The sequence below is a fragment of the Urocampus carinirostris genome, chromosome 13 (genome assembly GCF_059441175.1).
Source record: "Urocampus carinirostris isolate Australia breed hairy pipefish chromosome 13, RoL_Ucar_1.0, whole genome shotgun sequence".
NCBI classification, from domain to species: domain Eukaryota; kingdom Metazoa; phylum Chordata; class Actinopteri; order Syngnathiformes; family Syngnathidae; genus Urocampus; species Urocampus carinirostris.
The window spans coordinates 8,356,412-8,383,294 of NC_142361.1; the positions used below are offsets into that span (position 1 = coordinate 8,356,412).

General features: G+C 39.2%; 1 protein-coding gene across 1 annotated transcript in view; it reads right to left on the minus strand.

Annotated features, from left to right (window-relative positions):
* Positions 1–987: 987 nt before the first annotated feature.
* Positions 988–26,883, minus strand: part of tet1 (tet methylcytosine dioxygenase 1) — a 64,800-nt gene continuing 38,904 nt past the window's right edge. The window contains exons 3-12 of the mRNA XM_088351902.1: positions 24,279–26,337; positions 22,691–22,781; positions 15,534–15,627; positions 14,230–14,438; positions 13,279–13,429; positions 12,523–12,612; positions 10,601–10,738; positions 8,596–8,772; positions 8,359–8,500; positions 988–5,939 (exon numbers count right to left, since the gene is read on the minus strand). Of these exons, the coding sequence (XP_088208028.1) occupies positions 5,128–5,939; positions 8,359–8,500; positions 8,596–8,772; positions 10,601–10,738; positions 12,523–12,612; positions 13,279–13,429; positions 14,230–14,438; positions 15,534–15,627; positions 22,691–22,781; positions 24,279–26,337 (3,963 nt within the window). The 3' untranslated portion in view covers positions 988–5,127. The remainder of the gene's footprint in view (positions 5,940–8,358; positions 8,501–8,595; positions 8,773–10,600; positions 10,739–12,522; positions 12,613–13,278; positions 13,430–14,229; positions 14,439–15,533; positions 15,628–22,690; positions 22,782–24,278; positions 26,338–26,883) is intronic.

Below are 26,883 nucleotides of genomic sequence, written 5' to 3' on the forward strand. Positions count from 1 at the left end.
CAGTAATTTCACATAAATTAGGACAATTTTTCTACGTTTAATTGTATTAATGTTATTCTCACCAATCCAACTGTAAAACCGTGTTATTTTGATATGCCAATTACTCACAATTTCAATGTAATAATCTCTGTAATCTATTTTTGTAGTATTTTTCTTCGCTGCATCAGTGATCATTTTAAATGTGAAAGTAAATCCCATTATCAGTTAAGTCACAAGACATCTAATTTAGCTAGTGACTCATCCTTACACAGGAAGATAACAAATTCTAAAATCCACAGCTGTCATGATTACCGATGTGAATCACCTGTGCTCGCTCATTTGGTGCCAACCGTTGCGGGTTCTGATTGGCTCCCTGTCCCTATTTAAACCCAGTCCTTTCAATCCCCTGTTGTCAGCCCGTCTGCAAACCTCTGTTTATACAAGGCAAGCCTCTTTCTGACCCTGACTCCCACTTGTCCCGTTTTGCTCCCGTTTGTCTCTGGCTCCGACCTGTTTTGATCCCGACCACGTCTGCTCTCCCGTCCCGGCTTACGACCAATTTTTGATCCCGATTACGTCTACTCTCCCGTCTTGGCTTACGACTCGTTTCCGACCCCGACCACGTTTTTGCTCTCCCGGTCCCAGCTATCGACCTGTTTGCCGTCCCTGACACGCCATCGCTCGCTACGGAAGATCCACTTCCGTTTTCGGATCACAATCCGAGTGCGACTTGCTTCCCGCGTCCAGCGAACACCGGATTGTGGTCGCAGCCCTTCCTCGTTCTTTCAATAAAACTTGTTGAAAACGTTATGCAATTGGGTCCTGTTTCCGTTCTGGTCATGATAACATCAGTAAATTAAATGTCAATGCAGTATCTTCATCAAGCAGCACATTTTGTAATAGGAATAAACACAGCCTTGATTTTGTTATAGAACAGTGTTTTATAAAATTGAATAAAAACAAAGCCTACATTATCTTGTACAGACACCCAAAAACAGAATATTATGATTGAGTTAAAAATATAAATATGAGTTTATTTCACAATCCTGAAAAAGAGATCAGATATTGATAAAAGAAATGCAAAATTTATGTCTAAAACGGATATAATCTTATTAAAGCAACATACAATAATTATATTGCAAAAAAAGCAAAAGAACCCAATGTCTACACAGTACAAAAACCAATACATTTAACGTATTTACACATTTCAATCAGTAAGAAAATCCCCCTTAAATGTTTTTCAATGCTGGTGATATTTTGTGGTTATTCTATTCTTAAACCTTATGTAATTTTGCACCGTGGACTGACACAAAAACTGTAGAGATTCCTGTAAATCATCTGATTCCAACATGCTTACATTCATTTCATTGCGCGTTTGTTGTCCCGAAAACATTGGAATGGGACTACGGTTTGCACTTAATAAATACATCATGATAAAATAGGTGTCACAACAGCGTTATCTTTGTAGTGACGCCAATACATCGTTTTCACTTTAAAAAGAGCACCAGTATAAAACCAGGTTGAGTCAAGGAACTAACTAGTCCTATTAGCACCAAGAGGAAGTTACATCACCAGTCGTATGACATTTGTGCAGATTTTTCTTCCAAGAGTCCTTAAATAAACGATTGGAATTTCAAATTCAGATTAAAAACTGTAGACTTTCGGATGAAAATGAGACAAACTTTTCATAAATAATGGTGTCATGACAGGTGAGAATGTTTTCACCTCGATTTGCAGTCTTTTGGGGATGTAAATACAGTACAAACTGGAAATATGTTGGCATAACAGAGTTTTTTTTAAAAAAGATCATTAAAATGTACAGCAAGTACAAAATCCAAAATTTTATAATCCAGATTCCAAGAACATGATCATATAAATAAGTGCCGCTTTTTATAAGCACTCGGTCGTTGACATAAATATCAATTGCTTTGAATTTTAAGTGTTTGAAAAAACTCTAGAACAAAACAGTAATATAACAAAATCTTTACCCATTTAATTCGGTTAAAGATTTTGGGCCATTTTTAAGTAAGCAAGAATAAAACAACCAAAAAAGTGCCTTTTAGCAAGCTTCCAGAAAGCGAACCATATCTTTCACTGATAACAGCAACCGGGGGGAGCATGTGTAAAGCCATTATGCTACATGAGATCATCTGTAGTAAAATATAATGTATTCATGTTTATAGTGTGGGCAGTAAAACAGCACTTTTAACTAGAATTAAAAAGCAAAGTACCATGCATCGGGTTATCATTAGAACTCTTGCAGTAAACAGGCTTAGACCAATAATTAAATAAAAATGATCAGAAATAAATAATCATGGTTTTTGTTTTTCACGTGTATGTACGGTATTTCGTTTGGATAAAACCAGTTTAAAACATCTTATTTAAATGCTTGAAAGCAACATCTCCTTTCAAAACGTAATACCCCACTTTTGAGTATTTATTCAACATCCTAGAATGATTTTTTCCACCATACTAGTAAACTAATAGGACTTTTGCGACTCACTGATTTTTATTGGCATTTTCCTGAATAATTTGGGGGAAATGTGAACTCTGCATGCTACTAGTACGAAAACCATTTTTTCACATCATCACGCTATCATTACTCGCGATACCAAGTTTTCTCGCTTTATTTACTTCGAAGGCTCAAGTGATTGATGAATTGTTGAACAATGCTGTTTTGGCTGAACTCATTCCCATAATGCTACATTGGGGTGCCATGTCTTACAACGTTGTAATAGATAGGAAAAAATTAAAAAAAAAAGTATAAACGGATAAAGACGGTATAAGCAAAATGCTTATTTAAATGATTTAAAGCACCATTCAAAACGTAATACTCTCTTTAAAAAAATGGGAAGTAAAACCCAATTTTTGAGTATTTATTCAACATCCTAGTAAACTGATAGGACTTTTGTGACTGACTGATCATTTTTATTGGCATTTTCATGCATAATTTGGGGCAAATATGCACTCTGCATGCTACTAGTACGAAAAACATTTTTGAGATTTTATTTGATAACGAAATTGGGGTTGTCGTAGTACGTTAGAAAAGGCACTACGAGTCGACAAATAGTAATTCACAGTCATTTTCATTTACTGGTCTTTCATGTTCAATAGCCAAAGATCACATAAACCCATACACCAAATAAATGTTGATATCCGTTTTCCAATTTGAGCACTATGAGGTGAACTAACTCTGTTTTTCCACTCTGGTTAACAGCATACCATATTTGTTCTATATTTTTAATAGGACACAAGTATGAGGACCTTGAGCTGGATATCATTGATTGAATATTGTTGATTCAGTCTGACATTATTTTTTTTTTCTCAATGCCATTTTAAAGGCCTGGTTAATAGTACAGTTTTTGTCGTAACTACTAGGACAACGGTAGTTTTTGGTTGCACAGTACTAGTCTAGAAAAAACGCCATAGTTCACAACGGTAGGGGACCTATAGTTAAAATCGGTATCGGGCAAATACTGTATCAGTCTTATTTAAAGTTATTTGGGGGATATAGATATATCATGATGTTATATACCATTTTCTAGACATTTTTGGCAAATATTAAAGGGTTTTAAAAAAAGTGCTACTAAAGTTAAAATGAAGTGCTTTAGTAGTAGTAGTTTCTGCCTCATTTGTGAATGTAATTGTCCTACCAGTGAGGACAAAGTGCGTACTGGTATGTAAGAAGGATGTTGAATAAATGTCTTTCCTAATAGCGTGCCAAAAAATGTACAATAATGCCTCACTAGTAACATGCAGCTGTCCTACTAAATACCGAAGTTGTCCTGTAACGTCACCCTACTTCAAGATTAGATCAAGAATAGTGAATAAACAGTCTAGAACAGTGGTCGGCAACCCCCGGGGCTCGGAGCGGTACCGGGTCGTTGGGGATTGTGTACCGGGACATAGAGAAAGAAAAAAAATGGCCTCATTTTTTGCTTATACTGTATCTATTTGTGTATACAGAGGTTTTACATTCCTTAATATGACCTGTAACTAAGCGATGATTGTAGATGACAGTCACACGATTCTTACTCAGGGTGCGACGTTGTACAACCTTGTTGATGGAGCATTATGGGAAAGAGTTCAGCCAAAACAACGTTGTACAACGTGGTACCCTTAGTAAAATTAGTGTGTTGATAAAATAAAATCTAATGCCTTTTCCAATGTCATCTAGACCCGTAGTAGTCTATTGCAGGGATAATGTTGAAAGAGCCATGACGGTCCAAAAAAAGCTAAAATGTCTTGAGCGGCAAAAATTGAAAAGCCTTATATAAACCTGTTTTTAAAGTGAAACCAAATGGATTAAATACTTAAAATTTATAATACAAGGTTTTTAAAACATTTTAAAATGTGAGAAATGTTTGTGTTCTTTTAGTCTTCTTATAGAAAATCACAAAATGACAGAAAAATATATAAATAATCCTCCAATCTTTTTCCATTTTGAAACAGTCCGGAAAAAGCTCCAGGAAGCCAAAGGGCAGCAGCTCTACAGTCAAATGTGGCTTAGAGCCGCAGGTTGCTGACCCCCGCTTTCAGCTTATTGTTAAGTGGTCCGCGACATGTTCAATACCCTGGACTGGTTAAATAGCTGTCAATATTTTCGCGGCCTGACGCACTCATAAAATAGATGATACTAATGATAACAATAATAATAAGCCTAAACCCAATGTTGATACTAGATTACTAGGGATCTAGATGACGTTAAAAAGGCATAAAAAAAAATTCACATCATCACACTATAATTACTCACTATACCAAGTTGTCTCGCTTTATTTACTTCGAAGGCGCACGTGATTGATGAATTGTTGTACAATGCTGTTTTGGTTGAACTCATTCCCATAATGCTCTATTGGGGTGCCATGTCTTACAATGTTGTAATAGATCAGAAAAAATAAAAAAATATGTATAAAGGGATAAAGACGGTATAAGCAAAAAGGGAGGGCAACTTATTTTTCTTACTGTGCTGTCTGGTATCAAACGATACATGCCTGCCTGCAGCCCGGTGGTTGCCGACCACTGCTTTACAGGCTTTCTATGGAAGGGGATCAGAAGAGCATGACTCAAACCAGGTCGAAAATAACCGGAGAAGCAGTCTCAAGTTGACTGAGGTAAGGCAAGAATAAGCATAGTGTATATGAGTTATAACTACGTCCAGCTGTTGTAAGGACCTGTGACTTGTGTGAGTGCGTAAGGGGACGCGGTGATCACCCCGTCTCTCGGTAGCGTCCAGGTTTGCCTCGTAGGAACATCCTTGGACCCCAACACGGCCTCCCTGTTGGATCCTCCCCCCTCTTGCATCCCCTCTTTTCCGCTGTCTCTCTCACCCATCCTCATTCTAGCCTCTTCTTCTTCCTCCGCCTCCCTCTCTCGCTCCTTCTTGGCCATTTTTGCATCCCACATGGCCATCCCGTGGCCCGGCTCGTTGAGAGACTTGTGCTGGTAGAAGACGAGGGAGATGCGGGTAGGGTGGCGACGGTCGGGTTTGAGAATCGGCGTGGTGGCGTGCAACTCCCGCCGAGCACACTCAATCAGGATAGAACCGTGCGATGGAGCCACTGCCACACCGCCGATGTCATGGTCCAGGAAGTTGTGCTCGCTGTCTGACCACACCTCATCCTGTTTTGTGTCCTCCTCGAACCCGTGCAGTCCGTTCAGCCGGCTGAAGAGACCCTCGGACGCAGCCCGTGGGGATAAAGGTGGAGGGGCGCTCACGCTGGTTGAGGGTCTCTGCAGGGGAGAGTGCGCCTCGGGATAGCCACCAGGGTAACCGTTTGTGGTTTCGTTTGTGGTCTGATACAATGGGACCGAGCGGTTTGGTCCAAATAAGTGTCGCTGATGGTTGGGGGGCGTGATGTCCCTCTGTTGGTGGTGGTTGCTGGTGTTTTGACTGAAAGTGCCGGCCTGGTATCGGTCCACGCTCGTCGGGCGAGGCGATACCTTGTAAAGGGTGTGTTGCTCTGTTTGAAAGCAAAAAAAAAAGGTTTTCAAGGGTGTATAATAGAGGAAATATTGTTGACATCAAGCATGCTTCATGATTGCTGAAATTAGTTCAAAGAGCCATAACATTAAACCTCAGCCTATCAATTTGGACCTCCCACTGAGGCCTCAATGCTGGTTGGAAACCTTTTCTGTGCGATGGTTTAATGTCTGAAAATATTCTCGTGGCCCGAACAAAATTATATTAATGATAATAACATCATTTGTAATAATGAGCCTAAACCCACTGTGTCATTACTAGACCACAGGGGAGCTGGATTACATAGGAAAAGGCATTCGATTTTATCTCAGGATCACAATATTTTTACTCACGGTACCACTGTTGTGCAGTCTGTTTTATTTTGAAGGCTCACACCATTGGTCAATCCTTGTACAACGTTGTTTTAGCTGAACTCATTCCCATAATACTCGATTACAGTGCCACGTTGTACGGCTTTGTAAAATATACTGTAATGATACCTCAGACGACAACATGAAATGCCATTACAGACAATGTTGCACAATTTACCTTTCAAATTTAGTGTAATTTAAACAAAATTGTAAATAGACAAATGATCTTTTTTCAATTCTTTTTTAATACAAAAATGTTCAAATAAGAAAAATAAAACTTAAAAAAAGCAAAGTTATCTTCCGATAGAGCCCTGTTAGTATTCCGTTTTTTGCAGGGTACCATATCAAAGATCCTCGGTGAAGCTGTTTAAGTGGAAAAAAAATATTTTACTTATATCTAATTTAAAAAAGATTGAGAAAACCAAGATAAAAAGGTAAATATTATAAGGCTTTTTTTTGATCAATGGTTGTTTTTACTTGTGCTCACTTATGTACACTATCTTAAAGTACGTAGTTTTGTGTGCATTCTTGTAAACCCCCTATCTATGGTATATAATCCTATCGTCCTATATCATGGTTCATCTAGTTTACGCTACTGTATTTGCTGGCCTGTCAGGTAAAGACGAACATATATATATATATATATATATATATATATATATATATATATATATATATATATATATATATATATTTTTTTTTTTTTTTTTTTTTTTTTTTAATTTATTTATTATTTTTTTTTTTGCAATTTAGTAGGCTTGTAAAAACTATGTGTATGGGTTGGACTGCCTTCTCTCCAGCTTGCTCCGTCTGTGTCACACCTCCTGTCTCTCCTGGTTCTGTCCCTACTTCTTGTCACTTAATTCCTTTTGTCTTTCCTTCCCCATGCAGTCATTTTTCTACTGCTGCTGACTAATGCTGATCATCTCTTCACTGACTAGGACCTGCCACCCTGTCATCAGGTGTTGCCTGCAGACCAGGAGAAAAACAGTTTTGTCTACATTATTATTGTCGAAGAAACAACATGTTTGTATTCGAGTATAGCATGCAAACGCGTATAATGCGCACCACAAATTTTTTATTGAAAATTGGTATAAAATTTTGTTTTGACTTTTTCTCAGCTCATACTGAGCATTGTAAGTGAAAAACGATGATGCGAGGCGGCTGGGTGTTAGGGGGAGTGTGAACTTTGTGCAACGGTATACCCCAGCGGCAGTGTTGGGGTGTGTGATGTCATGTGCGCTACGATTCTCTGCATCATCATTATAACTACAGCTCATACACACATTGCGGGTTATTGTGACAGCGAGGAGCGGACCTCTGTCACGGCCTCAGTGTCGTTCAACCGTTTTTTTCCCCCCGCGTTCCTGCCCACAGCCAACCGTCAAGTGTCCTTGAGGGCCGCACGTCATGCATGATTTTGGAGGTTTCTCTTCTTCAACTCAGGCGATATAAATTATCAGCTTATTGGCAAGCTGGCAGAAGCTTGTTAACAATCCTGGTCTTTGGGAATCACCTGTATTAGAGCAGAGAAATCTCAAAATCATGTGTCCCTTAAGGAGCAGAGTATCCACCTTTGTTCTTTAGTAGGGTTACCCTGGCCCTGTCGTCTGGATATTCAAGGGCTCACTATTTAGGTGACACAGCCCTCGTTTGCGTTTTTTTTGGCGGAATAGTAAATATATGCTTGTCTTGTTAATTGCTATCAGACTTTCAAGTAGTCGCCACATTGAGTGGTTACATGATCCAAAAACATGTGAAGTAAACATCTTGGGGTAGAGCTGAAAGCCAAGCTCTGAAAACAGCTTCAGATGTGTGGAGGCACGGTACAGTTGGCTTTCTGCAGCCAAAGGCCAAATTCCCCATGTGGTTTGACACAGGCTTAAGTGTGTCACCTCAGCCCTTGTTTAACACACAACCAAACTTAAAACTACTTTTAAGTCAGAAAATTGTGCGCTTTATACTCGAATATATGCGGTATACAAAGCTGATGATCAACAGGTAGATTGGCGTATGGTTGACTTAAAATAAGCAAATACTTTGACCTACCACCTCTTGTGGGGGTTTCCCGTTTCGTTTTTGTGAGGGGGCTCAAGCCGAGTTTTTTCTCCAGCTTCTCAGCTTGAGCTCTTAAACGAGCCTCTTGTCTGACTTTGCGGGCTGATTTCACTGGCTCAGCTAGCAGACGTACCTAAAAAGTTACAGACGAAAGATAAAAAGGTTTTGAAAAGTCTTATTACAGTCTATAAATGGTGCCATGGTCATATTAATTCAGTGTCTGCTTACCTCTCTCGGGAAGGATGACAGAACTTGCAGGGCACCCGTTTGAATCTTGGCCCACTGCCCTTCAACACGCCCAAACTCATCTGTGTTGTGGATCTTGTAAAGTGGAAGAACATGGAGCTGCTCGTCTTCCGGGATATTCCGAACCGCGCGGTTATCTTCTTTCGTTAAAGTGCAAACCTGAATGAAAACATTAATATAATTATTTTTGTATTTTTCGGGGTTAACGTAATACAGGTAACGACGTTATGTATGTTGGATACATAAAAATGTAATTCTATTCCATTACAGAATAAGAATAACATAACTGCAGGATTACAATTGTATTTGGATTTATATATATATATATATATATATATATATATATATATATATATATATATATATATATATATATATATATATATATATATATATATATATATATATATATATATATACACATAACGAATTGTGTTTATCATAATTTAATTCACTGACACAAGATAGAGATAGATGAGGCGCACACACGACGCGTATCATAGTATTCTGTATGGACGGCCAACTCATCCCCTACTGCATATTTGTCACAATGTGTTGCAAGTAAAAGCACTTTTCTTTTAGTCTCTATTAAATTCGTCCTTCAATGTTGCACTCATTTTGTTGAATTGGTGTGACTGGGGCTTCTCACGTGTGTGGGTATTAGCGCAGTCATGTTCTAATGATGCATTCGGGGATATTTTCTAAATTTGATTGATTGTCTTTGTTTTGTATTCTGAATTGTCTTTTCAAATCCACTTTTTGATCACAGAGTTTTTATGTAGAGGGAATGTTTCACTTTATGTTCATAATTTGTAAATATACATACACGGCACTGACATCAGACTAAGGGGGACACCAGTCAATCTAAGATGAATGGACAGCCTTGTAAATCTGAATACTGTCAAAAGGTTTGGCATCCCAATTTCAAACAAATAAAACAAGAACTTGGACACAAGACATCCCAGAGATGGAAATTTAGAAAGTGGACATTAATGTGCTCATAATGGGAACGTTTTATTTTTGATTAATAAACTAGATAGATAGATCGATACTTTATTCATCCCCGCAGGGAAAATTCACATTTCCAGCAGCATCCCTTCGCTGAGAACAATACAATAATAAAGCAAAAGGAATACAATATACAAATACCCAATGTGACGTGCTAATACCCACTGTAGCGTGGTGTATAGAGTATTTAAATAGTGCTACATAAAATACACACTGCAATAAAAGTACGGTAATATGCAATGTAGGGGGTGTGGTTTAATGTGGGCCTTTACTCCGCCGGGTGGAGTTAAAGAGCCTCATGGCATGAGGAAGAAAAGATCTCTTCAGTCTGTCCGTGGTACAAGACAGTGACAGCAGTCTGTCGCTGAAACTGCTCTTCTGTCTGGATATAATGCTGAGTAGTGGATGTGATGAATTGTCCATGATTGACTGCAGCTTTTTCAGTGCCCGTCTCTCAGCTACTGTTGTCAGGCTGTCGAGCTCTGTGCCCACAACAGAGCTCGCTTTCCTCGCCAGTTTATTGAGACGAGAGGCATCCTTCACTATACTGTGTGATTAAAATTTGAGCAATTTGTAGGACTACTAACAAATAACTGACCTTGGTTTCCTCTAATTCTTTTTCAGTGTTACATAGTTTATTTAGCTTAAACAACCTTTTTGTAATTTTACTTATAATATGTTTATTTTGTCTTTTATTAACATATTTGGTATTGGAGAAATCCAAAAGTAATCAAAAGTAATCAGATTATATTACTGCAATATTATGGTATTCAGATTATGTTATTGATTACATTTTTCAACAGGTCACTAGAAACTGTATCATATTGCATTTTTAAAGTAGTCCTCCCAACCATGATAGTAATGAAATTAAGGAATGAGCATTGGGAAAGTTGGAGCACAGTGGTGGTCATCTTTTTTCCACACCACAGTTTTGGTGTTTTCAAACAAATGTGTCCTATAAAGTTTGACGCTTGCTTACCACAGTGCTACCATTATTCATGTTGTGGTTGTCCTTGTGAGCATGCGCACAAAAGTCCACGCAAGCCGTGACCCCTGAAAAAGGACGACCGCCTCTCCAGCCTAGCCGGCAGGAGTCACCTTTGTCCTCTTGTTCCACCTGAAAAAGGTAAAAGCGGCATCATTTGACAGGGTAAAAACAATACAAAACATTTAAAACTTGATCCCAAGTCAATATTCTGATATTGCACGGGTCAGATAATTTTATGTATTTGTATTAATTTAACTTATTTTATAAAAGTAAAAGTTAAAATACAGTGATACCTCAATGCTTGAAAAACTGTATTTGATCAAATCGGTATTTGATCCAAAAATGTAATGTGCCAATTAGACCAGAAATTGGAAATAAATAATTAAAATGACTTTCTTCTAAATATGGTAACCATTTATGATGAATCAAATTATTTTGGTTGTAAAACCAGATTTTTTTATATTTTTGTTCTATTAAATTGTTTTTATGCAACCCTCATTTTACTGAAGTTGTAACTTATTGTGCCTTGTGCCTCTTGTATATGAAAAAAATATCTCATGAAGGAATACTTTGAGGGTGTCTTGTAATGACGTGCACCTTATAGTCCGGGGAATATGCAAGTTTCAGGTTTACAACAAAGACTCAGAACTCGAACAACCCCAAACATAGCCAAATGCGTGGCCAAGTGAGAGAATCGAGTAGCATCATTTCAGAGATCATCAGTTTAACAGTAGGTGTTGAGAATTGATTGTGATTTCGTGCATTTTTTTGCAAATAATAATGAGTCCCAAGAAAGTATGTGATGAGAGGAAGGTAAAAGGGAAAACAGTGAGAACAACTATCAAGTTAAAGAAATGATTGCGAAATACGTCAAAGCTGTACGAATGTATACTATCGAACCGCTTTTCAAAGGTACAGTAAAAGGTTTAAAAATGTTTTACATTTTTACCTTTGTTATGTTTAATCCATGATATCTATACATTTAAATAATCATTGTCTTTTAGGTACACATTTTATTCATATTTGGGGTATTTTTGATTTTTTAGCAACCAGTTCAGGGTGTACCCTGCCCCCCAGCGACCCTACTGAATATAGGCGGTGCAGATAATGGATGGCTGGATGATTGTTTAGGTACATGTTTGATAAGTTTATAGTTTAGCAGGCACTGAATACAAAAAGAGAAGACATCCATGAATTTTGAACTTGCAAGGAGAACAGGAGAGGACTGTACAAAAACCGCTCGCATTACCAAAATCCAAATCTGTTTCAAAACTCTACCCACAGACTTTTCTATTTGTTAAATCAACCAGGTTACAAAAAGCAGATCCATCATAAAGGGTGTGGATATCAAAGAACAGCAATTTTATTAGCAGATAGTGACAATGATGTAAACAAAGAATAATAGTACAAATAATTAACAACAGTGAGGTATAATAGTTAAAATAATAAACTGGCACCAAAAACGACCTCATTTGAAAGTGTACTATATTAAAGACAGAATAAACTTATCAATGTTTTATTATAATCATGGGTATTTTGGAATGTGTAAGAACGTAGGAAAATAAATACTGTTACTTCACGTGGGAAAAATTGTTTCTCAGCACTTATCCTGATCAGATTATGGTCAAGGACCAAGGTATCACTGTACATGGTAAAATAGGGAAAAAATCATACATTCAAAATTTGAATACCTGGCAATTTATATTTTTTGTACAATTCTTGTAACCGAAAAAAAAGATCAAACAAATCCTAAAACAAGAATAATAATTACAGCTAGAAAGAATACAATTGAAACTAAACAAAGTCTTCTGCTTTTAGAACATTTTTAATTGGATTATTTCTAACTGGACTTTTTGCATTGTGACGACCAATATAGAGTGAAAATGTGAAATTAATTTTTTGATGTTTTATACCTGGTTCTGGAAAGCTTCAGGAGCGAGGCACTTGTACAGTGGTGCAAGTTCAGTGGCAAGACTCTGGAGGTTTTTCTCTACCTTCTCCTCCTAAAATGTGTCGAATAAGATATTTACAGGCGTTAATCGCTATAAAAATAAATGACCAGCTCTGCAATGCATCATTTAAGGTATTCCCAAACAGAAATTATTTATTCAACTAAGCACAGAATGTGTAGTGTTCTTTCCCACAGTTATGCAAATATGTTGCAAAATATTCCACACGCCAGGGGACTAGAGAAATTTAGTCTCAAATTTAACTAATCTAGCTGGTTTCCTTAAGAGTTGTGATGTAATTGAAGGAACACAACACTTTCAAAATGGTGAAACCCATTCACCAACATGTAAGGCCAGCTCCGAACTAAACAGCAATTGGATACTGCTCATTTCTGCTTGGAGGTAGGCGATAGTGGCTTTTCATGAGTTTGTTTTTGGGGTCGTTGGCTGTTTTTATTAATAGTTGGCCAAATGACAAAGACGAGACAGGCTGTCTTGAAAAAGCATTATCTCGCAAAATAATTGGAATATACCAATCAAATATATAAAGACAATGCAACAAATATGTAGCATTTCCTCACATTTTGTATGTTTAAGAAATTGGCAATATTTTAGGTATTTTTAAGATGATACATTGAGTAACAAGTTTAACAAGCTTCACATCATCATTCGTGATGTGTAAAAAGTCCACGAGTTGCAGACTTGCCAGCAGTCCTTTACCTGCTCTCTTAAGTCACCCATTAGGCGGAATTTGCGCGGCACTTTGCTACGGGCAAACTTGCAGCCGTTGAAATACATGCTCCATGAACATCCGAAGGAGAAGGATGCACCACAGGTGTCCGGGTCCAAACCCTGGCAGGCGCAGGTTCGGCTGTGCGGTGAAAAACAAGGCATGAACAAGCAAAGATGAGGGTGCGGCTCACAGAAATTCCCTGTGTCCCAGGCTATCAGGATTCAAGCAACTGGAGGAAACACTGAACAGATGTGTGACAGTGCAGAGATATAAGAAACATAAATATAGAAAAGCGATCCTTCAATATGTACAAATAAATTCATAAATACCCACAAATATGTGCCATATGGATAAATTAAACACAAAGTTAAATCATGTAAAGTGAACCGTTGTTTATCGCAGCGGACACTTTCCAAAACCTGTGAGTTAGAAACCTTCATTTTTTTTTTACAATTTACATAAAATTAAATACTTTTGTCAGTGCCGAATGTTTTGATGACATTATTGGTTTTAGACAGACTTGAAATTGAGAGAGAATTTGCACATCTGAACATAAAATTGGTAAGCTGTTTTACGCATGTGTACATATCAAACTACAACGTTATTGAGGCAAAGATAGAGAAGAAGTAGAGGGACTGTTAAGCCAATCAGAATGCAGAACCCAATGCATGATGCAAATCAGTAAAATAGCAAAACTGAAAAGTAAACCATGTTATAGTGAGGATTTACTGTAACACATGAATATATGACATAAATGCAATTTATTCGTTTATCTATGCGATTTGTATATTATTTTGCCATTTTTAAAAAAAGTTTTTTTAGTTTGTCATATATTTATGCGTGTATTGTTTTCCTAAATGCATACCTCTAACTTACTTTAAGTACGGAGGATGACAGCATTCTGCAAGATCTGGCATACACGTAGCATGAGCACTTACTCTTCGTTGAGAGCGCAGCGTCGGCTGGTGGGCGAGCCGTATTTGAAGAGGGTATCTGTGAGCTCCTGGTAGAGGTGGTCGGCTACCGCCCGCGGGATTCCTTCCCAGGCCAGGATAAGAATGACCAGCACGGCCGTGTCACAGTGATGCCCCGGCCTCTGTCGCACTAAACACAGCAGCTTCTCCTGCTCACTTCCTCGCCGAACAACCTGTCCCAGCATTGTACAACAAAACTTCCATTATTTTTACAAAACAGGACATTATGATGTACTGCATACTACTATAATGTACTGTACACGTACTCCATTATTAAAAAGAATATATTCTATATAGCGTGTATTCTGGACTATAAGGCGCACTTGTGCATTGTAGCCCAGTGGGTCCTATAAATCACGGAATACGGAGGATAAGATTGGACATCGATAAGATAATTATAGGTGTTCGTTAATACATTAGGTTTTACGGTGTGTAGTCGTATTTGTGCAATAATTGATCAATTCATAAACAAAATTTCAAAACTTTGCATGCAACTGAATTTAAACAACGGGTGAGTGTCGACACTTCACCGCCATACCTTCAGTGGTACAATACGAAAAGGCATCAGATCTTACCTCATGATCACACTATTTTTACGGTGACAGACACACTGTTTTGTTAGTGGATCCTGGTAGGTTAAATAGTCTCTTCACTTCTTTATCAATGAATGATTGAGAATAAAGAAAACAAAGTATTTCAACAAAATACTAAAGAAACTCTTTAGTATGAATACATATTAAACTGCATCGCTATTAACGGACGGAAATAAAATGTATCATTATAGTATTATTAGCACAGGTGAAGTAGTTGATATACTGTTTAATCTATCAGAATGCAGAACAAAATGCACTATGCAAATAAGTGTTTCCGGCACAGAGAGTAAAAATAGTGACATAATAAGAAAAAATCTAATGCCTTTTCGTGTGTCACCTGTATCACTGGTGGTCTAGTGATATGTGTCGGTGCTCTCACAGCTGCAACCCGGATTAGAATTGTGTTGCATGCATACAATGTCTTGCGATTATGTACAGTAACATTTATTGACTGATCAATCATTTACATGAATTTATACCGTAAGTGTATTAAGAGTCCACCGGTAATACATAACTGTTAATATAGTCTCAATTTAATGTGCCTTATAGTACGGTGCGCCTCATGTATGAAAAATATATTACAGAATACTAGTATTTGGTGGTGCGCCTCAGAATCTGTTCTCTTGTAGTGCGGGAAATATGGTAAATATATATTTACATGTGGCTATCACTTACCCATTTAGCAATCGGACATCCTTGGGAGCTTTTTCCTTCCTTTCCAGTGTAGACAACAACTTCCAGCCGCACTGCATTTCCCTTTGCTCCATATCTGCAAAACAAGTGTTCACAAGAGACATTAACTGTCACAATCTCCCGGATCGGGAACACCTGTGTTCAGGATTTGGCGCCAACAGCCAGGACAGCTGATTGGCGCACCCTGTACATTTAAATCCCCAGCTTCCGGTAACACTTTTATCCGATTGTACTATGCGATCTGTTGCCATCTGCTTAGAAAGCCCGTACCTCCGACTCTTTGCCTGCCTCCTGTTTTTCTACCTGATCTCCGTTGCCGACCCGTTTCCGAATCTGCCTATGACCTGCCCTGCCCGCCTGACTCCTGATCTCTCTTCCGAACACAACGACGCCCTTCTTCTCCAGCCCCAACCAACAACACGACGACTACGCCTGTCCGCGACCATTCCCGCCAAGCCTTCACCCGCCTGTCAAGTCTCGACAATCCGTCAAACAACGGATCGAAGATTCACGTCTTGTCATTCCTTACTTCCAATAAAAACCAAGAAATGAGTGCAAGTGATCTCAGTTTTCCTTACATCCTGCCTGAAATTAATGATTTATTTTGTACATAAATGTGGCAAATTCAGGCCAATCAAGCGCAAATCTCACATAGCAAATAAGTGTATGCATTGTGTAAAATGTTTGTCTGTTAAAAAATAGCCATAAACATAAATAAACCTTATGTTGTGTTAGGAATTGGCATCACTAACCGGTTAGCAGGTCAATTTTGGCACGGGGTCTAACTCAGTCATGACCATCAACAAGCAAGGAGTATCACTAAATATAGTTAATAAAATATCCTAAAAACATTGTATGCATTCATAACCATATATTCCAATTGTTATTTAATATTATGACCCCTGAGACACATCAATGTTTACATTTTATAACCTTGAAATGGGTCATGTGTCATGATTACTGATACGAGGCACCTGTTCCCGCTCCTTTGGCGCCAACTGCCTCGGACGCTGATTGGCTCCCTGTCACTTTTTAAATCCCCATCTTTCTATCACCGGTTGTCAATCCGTCTGCAAACCTCAGCTTACGCTAGGCAAGTTTTTTGACCCTGACTCTCTCCTGTTCTGATTCCCGTCTGTTTCCCGGCTCCGACCCCTTTTCTGATCTCGACTATGAAATAGGTTTTAACAATGGAAGAAAGCAACAATGACACGTTTGGAGGTATTTTTGCTCCCCCGTCCTGGCTACTGATCTGCTTTTTTCCGCTCTCGACACCGCCATCGCTCGCCACGGAAATACCACTTCCACGTCTGAGCATCCTGCTCCCCGCAACCAGCGATCTACGGATCGTGTGTACTATCCTTTCCCTTCTTACCAATAAATTTAAAAGAAACGCATGCAAGTAGGTCCTGTCGCCGTTCTGGTCCTGACACAATGAAGACCCTAACACAACATGAGGGTTAAAAATATTTGCATGTGCTTAATTTTTTTGAATCTGATACAGTCCAAATGAGTGTCCTAAATGTTTTACTTTTCTGTACTCAACAAAAGCAAAATTTAGTGTACATATATTAATGTATTGTACTGCTTTAGAGAGAGAGACATTCACGTCGGTAATAGGCCAAAGGTAATAGAATAGAATAGAATAGAATATACCTTTATTGTCATTGTTGCAAAATGGGTTAACATATTGTGACAACGAAATTGGGCATGACACTCCAGTTTCACACATTCACAGTGAGGTAAAAAACCCAAGAAGATAAAGGAACAGAGAAGATAAGGTTATAAAACAAGGAGGACAAGGTTATAGTTATGATGTACACAAAATTTACCCAAGAAATGTCTGTATATAGGATGTTACATACAGTTTGGTATCGTAGGGTTTGTGCAATATGCATTTGGTGCAAAAATAGTCATCAAAGTGCAAAAAATGGTCAACATAAGCATTTGGTGCAAAAATAGTCATCATAGTGCAAAAAAGCACTCATGTTTGCTTCAAGCAGGTCCCTATCCATGAATCATGGTTTGCATGTTTATTTGACTTGTAAGAGCTACTAATATGAACAACTAAGATAATGCCATTTCATAGGAATGCTTGAGTAACCTGTTCTGGAATCGGCTGTCATTTTACTGTCAGGGCGGGATCCATCCTGGTATACTTGGTAGCTGGGTGCTGGCAGCTAATATAGAACATTATGTTTATTCTGCACCAAGAAACTGACTGTCCGCATGCCACACCCCCAGCCCAGGCAACCCCTCTCCATTAGAATCACCAGTGCCTTTCGTTGCAAGCAAAAACAATACCATTGAACCACTGAAAGGCTAAATGCAATTTATAATATTTTCTTTTATTCCTGTCTCGGCAAAACGTGCAACCTATTAAGCCGAAATGCACCAGACTGGATCAAACTACAATTAATCAGTTAGCTAGGATTTCTCTTTTCCATTTTGGGGCGTGAGCCATTCAGTAATACTTATCCAAACATTCTTGGTTATCTTAGTTTTCTCCTTTAGGTCTTTTTTACATGTTTATCCTGGAGTGCACACATTTATTCTTGCTGTAAAGTTGTTATAAAAGACAATACAGCAGTTGATATTTCTAATTCTTATTTTCATTCTATGGAACACTTCTTTAATGTTTACTGTAGAGAAGCCGCCAATATTGTCGGGCTGCAACATGCTGGTCATAAAATAAGGTGAACGTAAGTTGAGCAGGCCGTGAGTGTGATCTTACCTGTGCAAAGGCACTCTGCCGTATCTGTTTACCATAGAAATATCTTACTATAGTCATAGTAATTACTGGTGAAGTAAGTAGTGATCGATTGATTGATGGATTGGTTGGTTGATTGATTGAGTAATTGATTGATTAAGCCTGTACTCTCTCCAACATAATTTTCGGGGACATGTTGTCCAGAGCTTTATAATGAAATGAAATGAAATGATCTGCATTCATATAGCACTTTTCAAGTCAATGACTTCCCAAAGCGCTTTACAGTGTGCTTCACATTTCCCAATAGCGGCCTTATATTGCAGCCATGTAAGACGCTAACCTGCTTATTGGGGGTATTAGGGGTTCAGTGTCTTGCCCAAGGACACTTCGACATGTAACACGGACAAGCCGGGATTCGAACTGGGATCCCTTGATCCCAAGACGAGCACTCTACCTCCTGAGCTACTGCCGCTCAGGAGGTAGAAAATAAAGATACAAATAAATATAATTGGATTTTCTCGTGTATTCATTTTTGAAATATTACATGCTATCAGCCATTGACATTTGTCCTCAGAAGCAGGATTTTATCGATTATCAGAATCGTAGGAAGAAACAGTTATCGTTCATCCCTACTTGTAACCCTTTCTGAAAAGCACAAACACAAATATGCTAAAAATGAGTAAATTGCTGCTCTTTGTTGAGTTCTCAGTAATTCTTCTTTGTGTATCCATGACTCTACATTACTGCCCACAACACAAAGAGATTTGTTTCTTTTTTTTCCCTCTGTTAAAAAAAAAATACTACTACCAAAGCCTACTGAGACACAACTACCCTCTAGTCTTAAAACTGTTGTTATTTTAAACCAATAAAAAAAAAATCACGTGATTAGAGTGAAGACTATGGTCTAGTAATTAGATAAAACACTAAAAAAACAAAATCTGAGAAACGGATGATTTTAAAATTCTTTGGCTTTTTTTTTCTTGCCTGAAAGGAGAACAAAAAGGTAACTGTCTTGTTCTCTTGCCGAATTCCCGTTTCAAACCAACTCAGTGTAACCCAGCTTCAGTCTTGACAATTTATATTCAGGTGATTTCGGTGTTTGATGTAAGCGTTCCCCTGAAGGCAAACACAACTCGAAATGCTTGACACCCACAACACAAGGAGTGTTGCAGTTAAACACACTCCCTCACGTCAGTTACATTAGTTCTCCCGTCGCAACGTGTCTTGTGTGTGTGTGTGTCACTCATGTGTGCATGCAGTGTTAAGTTTGTGTGTCAAATGTCCATGCCGAGCTTGTTTTTTTTTTAACTGCAAGTTGGTTGGCGATGACCTTACTGCATTCCACCAAGCCTGTACCTGACACGTTAGTATGTACGGTGGGGAACGGACGCACACACAACCAGCTAAATGATAACATTCATCACAGGGAAATAGTAGAGGTTTAAATGCTGTAGTAGTTGTAGTCAGTGTTGAGAGTAACTCATTACAAAGGAACGCGTTCCTGAAACGCTATCATAACACGTTATTAATGAAATATTGTAACTCATCCGTTGTTATAACATGGTGTGTTATTACGCTACTTTTTAAAAGGAGACCAGGAATAACAATGTCTTCTGTTCTTTGATGGTTCCTCCAGCACTCATAAAGCTATAGCCAACCCTCAATCCGCCAGCAACACAATGCTAGGAACTATATTGAAGAGAGTTGGGCATTTTTAAACTGTATCTACCTACAAAATACAAATGAAAACAGTCATGGTGGCGTAGTCCCAAAAGTAAAACAACGCATAATTTCTCCCTACCATATATATTCACATCCAAGCCATATTTACATCTAGAAAATAAACTACTGATACGTGCATATCAGGGGTCCGTGTCTATGCGTATATTCGGTTGTGTATCATCAGTAGCCAACAGTATACAGTACATGCAGAGGGGGCGTGGCTAACACAGGAACAACAAAACAATGGGGCAAACAGAGCATTAGTAAATTAGCAATCATTACTAAAATTATTTGTTCAACACACCATGCCCGGACAAAAAAACAAAGCGTCTTGGACAATACTCAGAAATGGGGAAGAATATATTTAAGCGGAATTTGAAATTTTTGGAGTAGTATTTGAGACAGTTAAAAACAAAAGAATATTCATGTAATTGAGTAATATCCATCCATCCATCCTATTTCTGCGGGGGGAGCTGGAGCCCATCCGAGCTGCCTTCGGGCAGTGGGCAGGGTGACACCCTGAACTGGTTGCCAGCTAGTCGCAGGGCACTCAGGGACAGACAATTCGCTCGCTCATTCACACCTAGGGACAATTTGGATTGGCCAATTAACCTGACATGCATGTCTTTGGAATGTGGGAGGAAACCGGAGTACCCGGAGGAAACCCACGCAAGCACGGGAAGAACATGCAAACTTCACACAGGGGGTTCGAACCCACAAACTCAGAACTGTGCCGCACACGCGCTAACCAATGCGCCGCCGTGCTGCCCTAATTGAGTAGTATTACCCTGTAATACACACCTGGGCATGTTCTGCATGATTTTTGAGGTTTCTCTGATCCAATACAGGTGATTCCAATCACCAGTATCGTTAACGAGCACTTGCTAGCTTGCTAACGAGGTTATAATTTGTATCACCTGAGTTAAAGAAGAGCAAACTTCAAAATCTGGCAGGACGTATGGCCCTCCAGGACCGGAGTGCCAAGGTCTGCTGTAATATGTATTGCACTTGAACAGCAATACATTTTTTCTACACTTGAGGTGCAACAAACAATACAAAGTGAGTTGAATAAACTAAATTTAACTTGAATGGTCTGTTGAAGGGATGGGAATTCTGAAAGTTTTTAGAGATTTTAGAGATGGCTTTTTCACCTCCCAAACGGCTCTTCAGGCTGTTTCTGTTCTTTAATCCATATCCATCCATTATCTGCACCGCTTATCCTCACTAGGGTCGCGGTGGTGCTGGAGCCCATCCCAGCATTGGGTAGGGGGACACCCTGAAATGGTTGCCAGGCAGTCGCAGAGCACACAGAGACAGACCATTCACTCTCTCATTCACACCTAGGGACAATTTGGACCAGCCAATTAAGCCAATTGGAGTGTGGGAGGAAACAGGAGTGCCCGGAGGAAACCCACACAAGCACAGGGAGAACATGCAAACTCCACACAGGAAGGTTCAATTTCATGACCTCAGAACTGTACGGCACATGCGCTAACCACTGCGCTGCTATGCTGCCCTCTTTAATCCATATATTACCATTTATTAAGTGTCATTATGAATGACTTAAAAAAAAACTAACAAACTCAAAGTCAACAGCAAAGAATCCCTAAAAAAATGCATTTTGAACGATCACAAGAGGAACATCAGACTCTGGAAGGGAAACGGCTCTCGATTGGTGGGTTCCATTTCGTTCGTAAACGACGTGAGTCAGTTGCCACATTGACCAAATCGCCTCTTTTCAGCGCTTAGTAGAAACTGTATTTGTAATTGCTATCTAACTATATGGTATCAATATTTTAAATGGTGACATGATCCCAAAAAACTCGGAGGAGAGCGAAAAACTGCACCGCTAAAAACGGGGACACCCCGCCATTGGCATTCTGCAGCCAAAGTAACGCACCGCTTTTGCCCTCCAGTAATGATAATGGCCTTAAAACAGCGTTGTAACAATGTAAAAAGTAATTAGATAGATTACCTCATTACTGAAAATTAAAGCTGTTATGAAACAGCGTTTTTTTTATAATGGCGTTAGTCCCTACACTGGTTGCAGGTAATAGAACTTTTCTTTTAGTCTGCATCCTTTTCCTACTTCAGGGTAGCAAAATTTGCTGAATTGGCATGAGCCTGCAGTTTTGCAAGGCTGATTACATGTGTGCGTATTGGGCAGCGCAGTTAGCAAATGGGATTTTTTTGTATTTTGCAGTTAATTGTTATAGTTTCCACTTTACGATCACAGTGTTATGTTGTGAGAATGCTTTACTTTATGTTCATAATTGTTGTTAATATGGAAACCTGGATGTCTGGTGGATTTTACAGACAGCCAACTCAATTATCACTGAATGTTTGTCACACTGTGTTGCAGTTTAAAAAGAATTAAAAAGGCAAACATCTGCATTCCACTTGGCCTTTGTCCTGTGTCATTAAAACTAACAGCGTTGTAGTAGTGCAGTTGCTACGGTTAGATGTAACTTATCTTAAATGCAGGTGTAAGAGCGACGCAACGGTCAAAAGGCTAATATAAACGAGATCGCCTGTTGGATATTGTACTAATGTCCTGGATTATTAATGAAACTGGACTGTTTAACTCAATTTAGAGCTTTGTAGCAAGCTGGTAGAGGAGGTCAAAGAGGACAATAAACAACATAGACATTAAGATGGATACCAAAACTATGGATAAATGCTGTCACATCTTAAGGAGTCACTGTACCTATTTTCCATCAGTTCTCTCACTGCCGCAACACTCGGCCCTGCTCCAAGGTGAGTGTAGTAGGGACCTTCTTCCTTTTCAATGATGTGGTCTGCGAAGGGGATTAAAAGAAATCAATTATTAAACTCAAATGACACGAGAGCACACGATGAGGTTTCTTGCAAACCAATCAGGTAATGGAATGTTGACAACTCTCAAAGGGTGTTTGTGACACAATGAAATCAATTAAAAAACAATCAATTAGATATAAATACATGTCTTAATTAACTGGAATTGAACATTCATTGAAAAATTTTAATTATTCATTACACTCATTACATATACACACACACACACACACATACATACATACATATATACATACATATATATATATATATATATATATATATATATATATATATATATATATATATATATATATATATATATATATATATATATATATATATATATTTATAAGTGTATATCAGTTTTTTTAACCAGTAGGAAGGGTTAAATCATACACACTGTCCCTTTAAGCTTTAAAGAAACACACATGAAACTGGTACATAGAAAGAATTTTTAAACATTTTCGACAGAATTTATGACCTTAATAATTGACAAAATGCAATGGAATTCTTAACTATGTTACAAAATAATAATTGAATTTTATGGCATTGGTATTTAGGTTCAATTCTATTACATACCAGGAATTTTACATACATTTTTCACACCAATATCCAAATTTTGAGTTGTCATCGATGCTGATACCACATACCATTAATACATAAAATTCCATTCCCTCTGAATAAATTAAATACCAAAATAAACATCTTACTTAGTATTCCATTTGTTTAATGAAAATTCGCTATTCCTTTATTTACAGATTCATTCCTGTTAAGTTGATTGTTCAATGGTCACTAAAGGCAGCTGATACTTGTGTCAGCAATTGTATTGCAAGTATGGATTCCATTACCTAGTATAGGTTCTCGCTCACTCATATTTTTTTTTCACAATATATTGCATTGATTTAATGAACATTTTCTATACTTATTATCTATCTATCTATCTATCTATCTATCTATCTATCTATCTATCTATCTATCTATCTATCTATCTATCTATCTATCTATCTATCTATCTATCTATCTATCTATCTATCTATCTATCTATCTATCTATCTATCTATCTATCTATCTATCTATCTATCTATCTATCTATCTATCTATCTATCTATCTATCTATCTATCTATCTATCTATCTAGCTATCTAGTTCCAGACAGTATCTGTAATGGCCCCTCTACTGGAGTACTTTGAAATAAAGCCTGGTATTGGTCGTTTATGTAAAAACAAACCTGCATAGTATTATCCATACGCGTATTTTGGTCTTCATACAGAAGACGGATAGAGGAAAGATTCAAACTCAGAACTTCACTGTACTACTTTTGCTAAATAAGTGGGATATTTAGGACTCTGTTATTTATTTACAGTAAATCCCTTCACTTGAATAAAGCTTCAGTGGCAAATTAAATTGTTCAAGTAGAAGTGCACCAAGTTAAAGATTGATGCATTAACTAGATGTTCAAATCTATTAGCCTTAACTCACCCACACATTGACAGTAGGGTAGGTCGGACAGCTTTTTCGAGGGCGTGTTGAGCAGGTTTTTGGTTGGAGTGTCCAGAAATGCCATGGGCGACTCCAGGAAGCTGTTGACGCTGTGCTTTGACGGAGTCGACTCTGCTGAGTGTCCTGCATCAATATCCGCCGATGTAGACAAGATTGTGACAGGCCCTGACCTCTCCAATTTGCAGTAGCTCTGCTGGTTTGAAGGCGGGGCCTGCTGAGCACCAAAGAGTCCGCTGGCAGGACTGGGAAAGGCGGCATGTCCAATGTGATGTGCCCTGGGGTCAGCACCGAGCGGCAGACCTTCGTAGGGCTGCGCTACCTGAGTTAACGAACACCTTTCCTGCCTTAGTTCTGCGGCAGGACTATGGCCGTGGAGTGGATTGTGCAGACAAGACAATTGGCCCAGGCTCTGGTTGGTTTTCAAGTGGTAAGTCCGCACACTGTCCTGCGACAGTTGCCTTGCTTCCTTCTGGGCTTCAGCCAAATATCGTTTTAGATCAATTTGAGCCTGTGGAAGAAACAGATTCCTCCTATGGGGGGATCGGGAATTTTCAGGCACAGAGGTTTTCTTTCCTCTGCGTCGATAGGAGGCATTTCCATTTGCCGTGCCTTTTGAAAGTGGGGTCCTACGGTTGATCCCTTCTTGTGGTTCTTCCTTGGTCTTCTTTCTGGCCTTTGAAGGAGTTGATTTAGCTTTCTTTACTGGGGTCTTTTTATGATTAGGGGAAAGTTGGGAGTGGTAATTGTATCTAATCGCTGACACAGGGGTTCCCTTGACTTGATTGCCCCCGGATAGCTGGCTGTGACGGGACTGAATGATGAAGGCCAAGTCAGCTAATTGGGCGGCCACCTCCTCTTCGTCTCGGTTTCTAATCGTCTTCGGTTTCTCCTGGTCCCTCCAAAAGTTCCGGTCATGGTCCTTACCTAGGTTCACACTACTGGGATCTGAGCTTACATATTCTGACTTGATGATACGGGAAGCAAAGTTTTGATAAGTCCTCCTGCAGTGAGATCTATTACTATCTCCAGACAGGTTAGTTGGCCTAGGGTTCTGGCAACGCTGGATGACATTGCCCTGTCTTGCAGGCGGGCGAATCACTGATGCCTGGTGAGATGGTGAGCTAATAACTGAGACTTTGTTGTAGCAGATTGCTGCTGTGGATTCGGGTTCTTGCACAGCAACATGAGGTTCACACTTTCTTTCGGGTTTAATGAACACCGGAGTGCGGTGAGGTATAGCTGCCAGTTGAGTTAAGGCCTCAATAGCGATTGCCTGGTCAAAGCTAAGATTCCTCTTCTCTGCCAAAGACTGCACGCTTGGCAACAGCTCATTTGAAGGTGATTCGCCTTTGATCTGCTGGGGAGTCCTTATCAGACCACCGTGAGTGTAACAGAAGTCATTCCTCAAGTCGTCGGATTCTTTCTTGATTAAGTGCAAGTCACGCGATTCTGTTTTGATGCACCTAAGAGTGGTAGGACGTGAGTTGAGTTTCTCCTCTAGCCCTCTTCTCTCTGTGACAGAGAGACACACCACTGCTGCCAAAGTTGACAGAGGGTCTTCGCAGACATCGCCAAAATGCTTAGTGATCTCCTCTTCATCTTCCTCCAGTTTGATCCTCTTCAGCGGGCTGGACTTGTCAAATGCAGTAGACTTAAGTCCGTTCTGGGAGGAGATTCTGGAGATAATGCTCTGTTGTGTATTGGAGGCCATTGCAGTTGTGTGAGAATAATCAGGGTCAGCGTGAAACCCAGCGTTCACATTAGCACCGTTAAGTTTCTCCGGGTTTTTGGTAGATCCATTGCAGAAATTCACAGAAGATGGTTCATGGTTTTTAGGTGCAACACTATCTAACGGCAGCCCAAACTCTTGCTGAATAGGCAACAGCCGTCCACCGGGGTCAAGGTTATAGTAAAATGGGTCGGTGACAGGAGGAATTTTTGGATGTCGTATGTGGCCTTGCTCCTCCTCGACCTGCCTTTGGGTGACATCCTTCTGCACTGCCGCTTTTCCATTGAAGGACACACTTGCTGGAACCACCTGCAACAGTAGGACAAATGAGAAATTGATGAGTCGATGTGGTTTGCCGTTGTACGTGACTCAGCATTAGTCAGGAACACCTCCTAGTGTGTCGAGGGAGTTGTCTGTCACTGGGAACAAGATGGTCACGAGGCTATCAAAGAGAGTTTTTCCAGACCCAGACTCATAACTCTGATTAGAGTGAGGCAAGGTTCAGGATTGCATCACTACCCCAGAGTGAGTTTTGTGTGTCAATGAAAGATTGCGAGTGTGTGTTTGCATTGTGTTTTCAGATGCAATCAATGGGAAATAGAATGTGTCGTCTAATCCACAACATAATAATAATATAATAATAATAATTTCCTTGTATTGTCATTCTGTGTAACAATGTACACAGAACGAAATGTCGATTGCACCTGACCCGTTGTAGCGAGCCGATGCAGCCGCAGCCAACAGAGGGCGCCGCCGACCACTTTTTAAGTCTTAGGAATGACTCGGCCGGGGCGCGAACCACCGACCTCCCAGTCTCAAAGCGGGCGCCTTACCATCTAGGCTACTGAGCTAGCT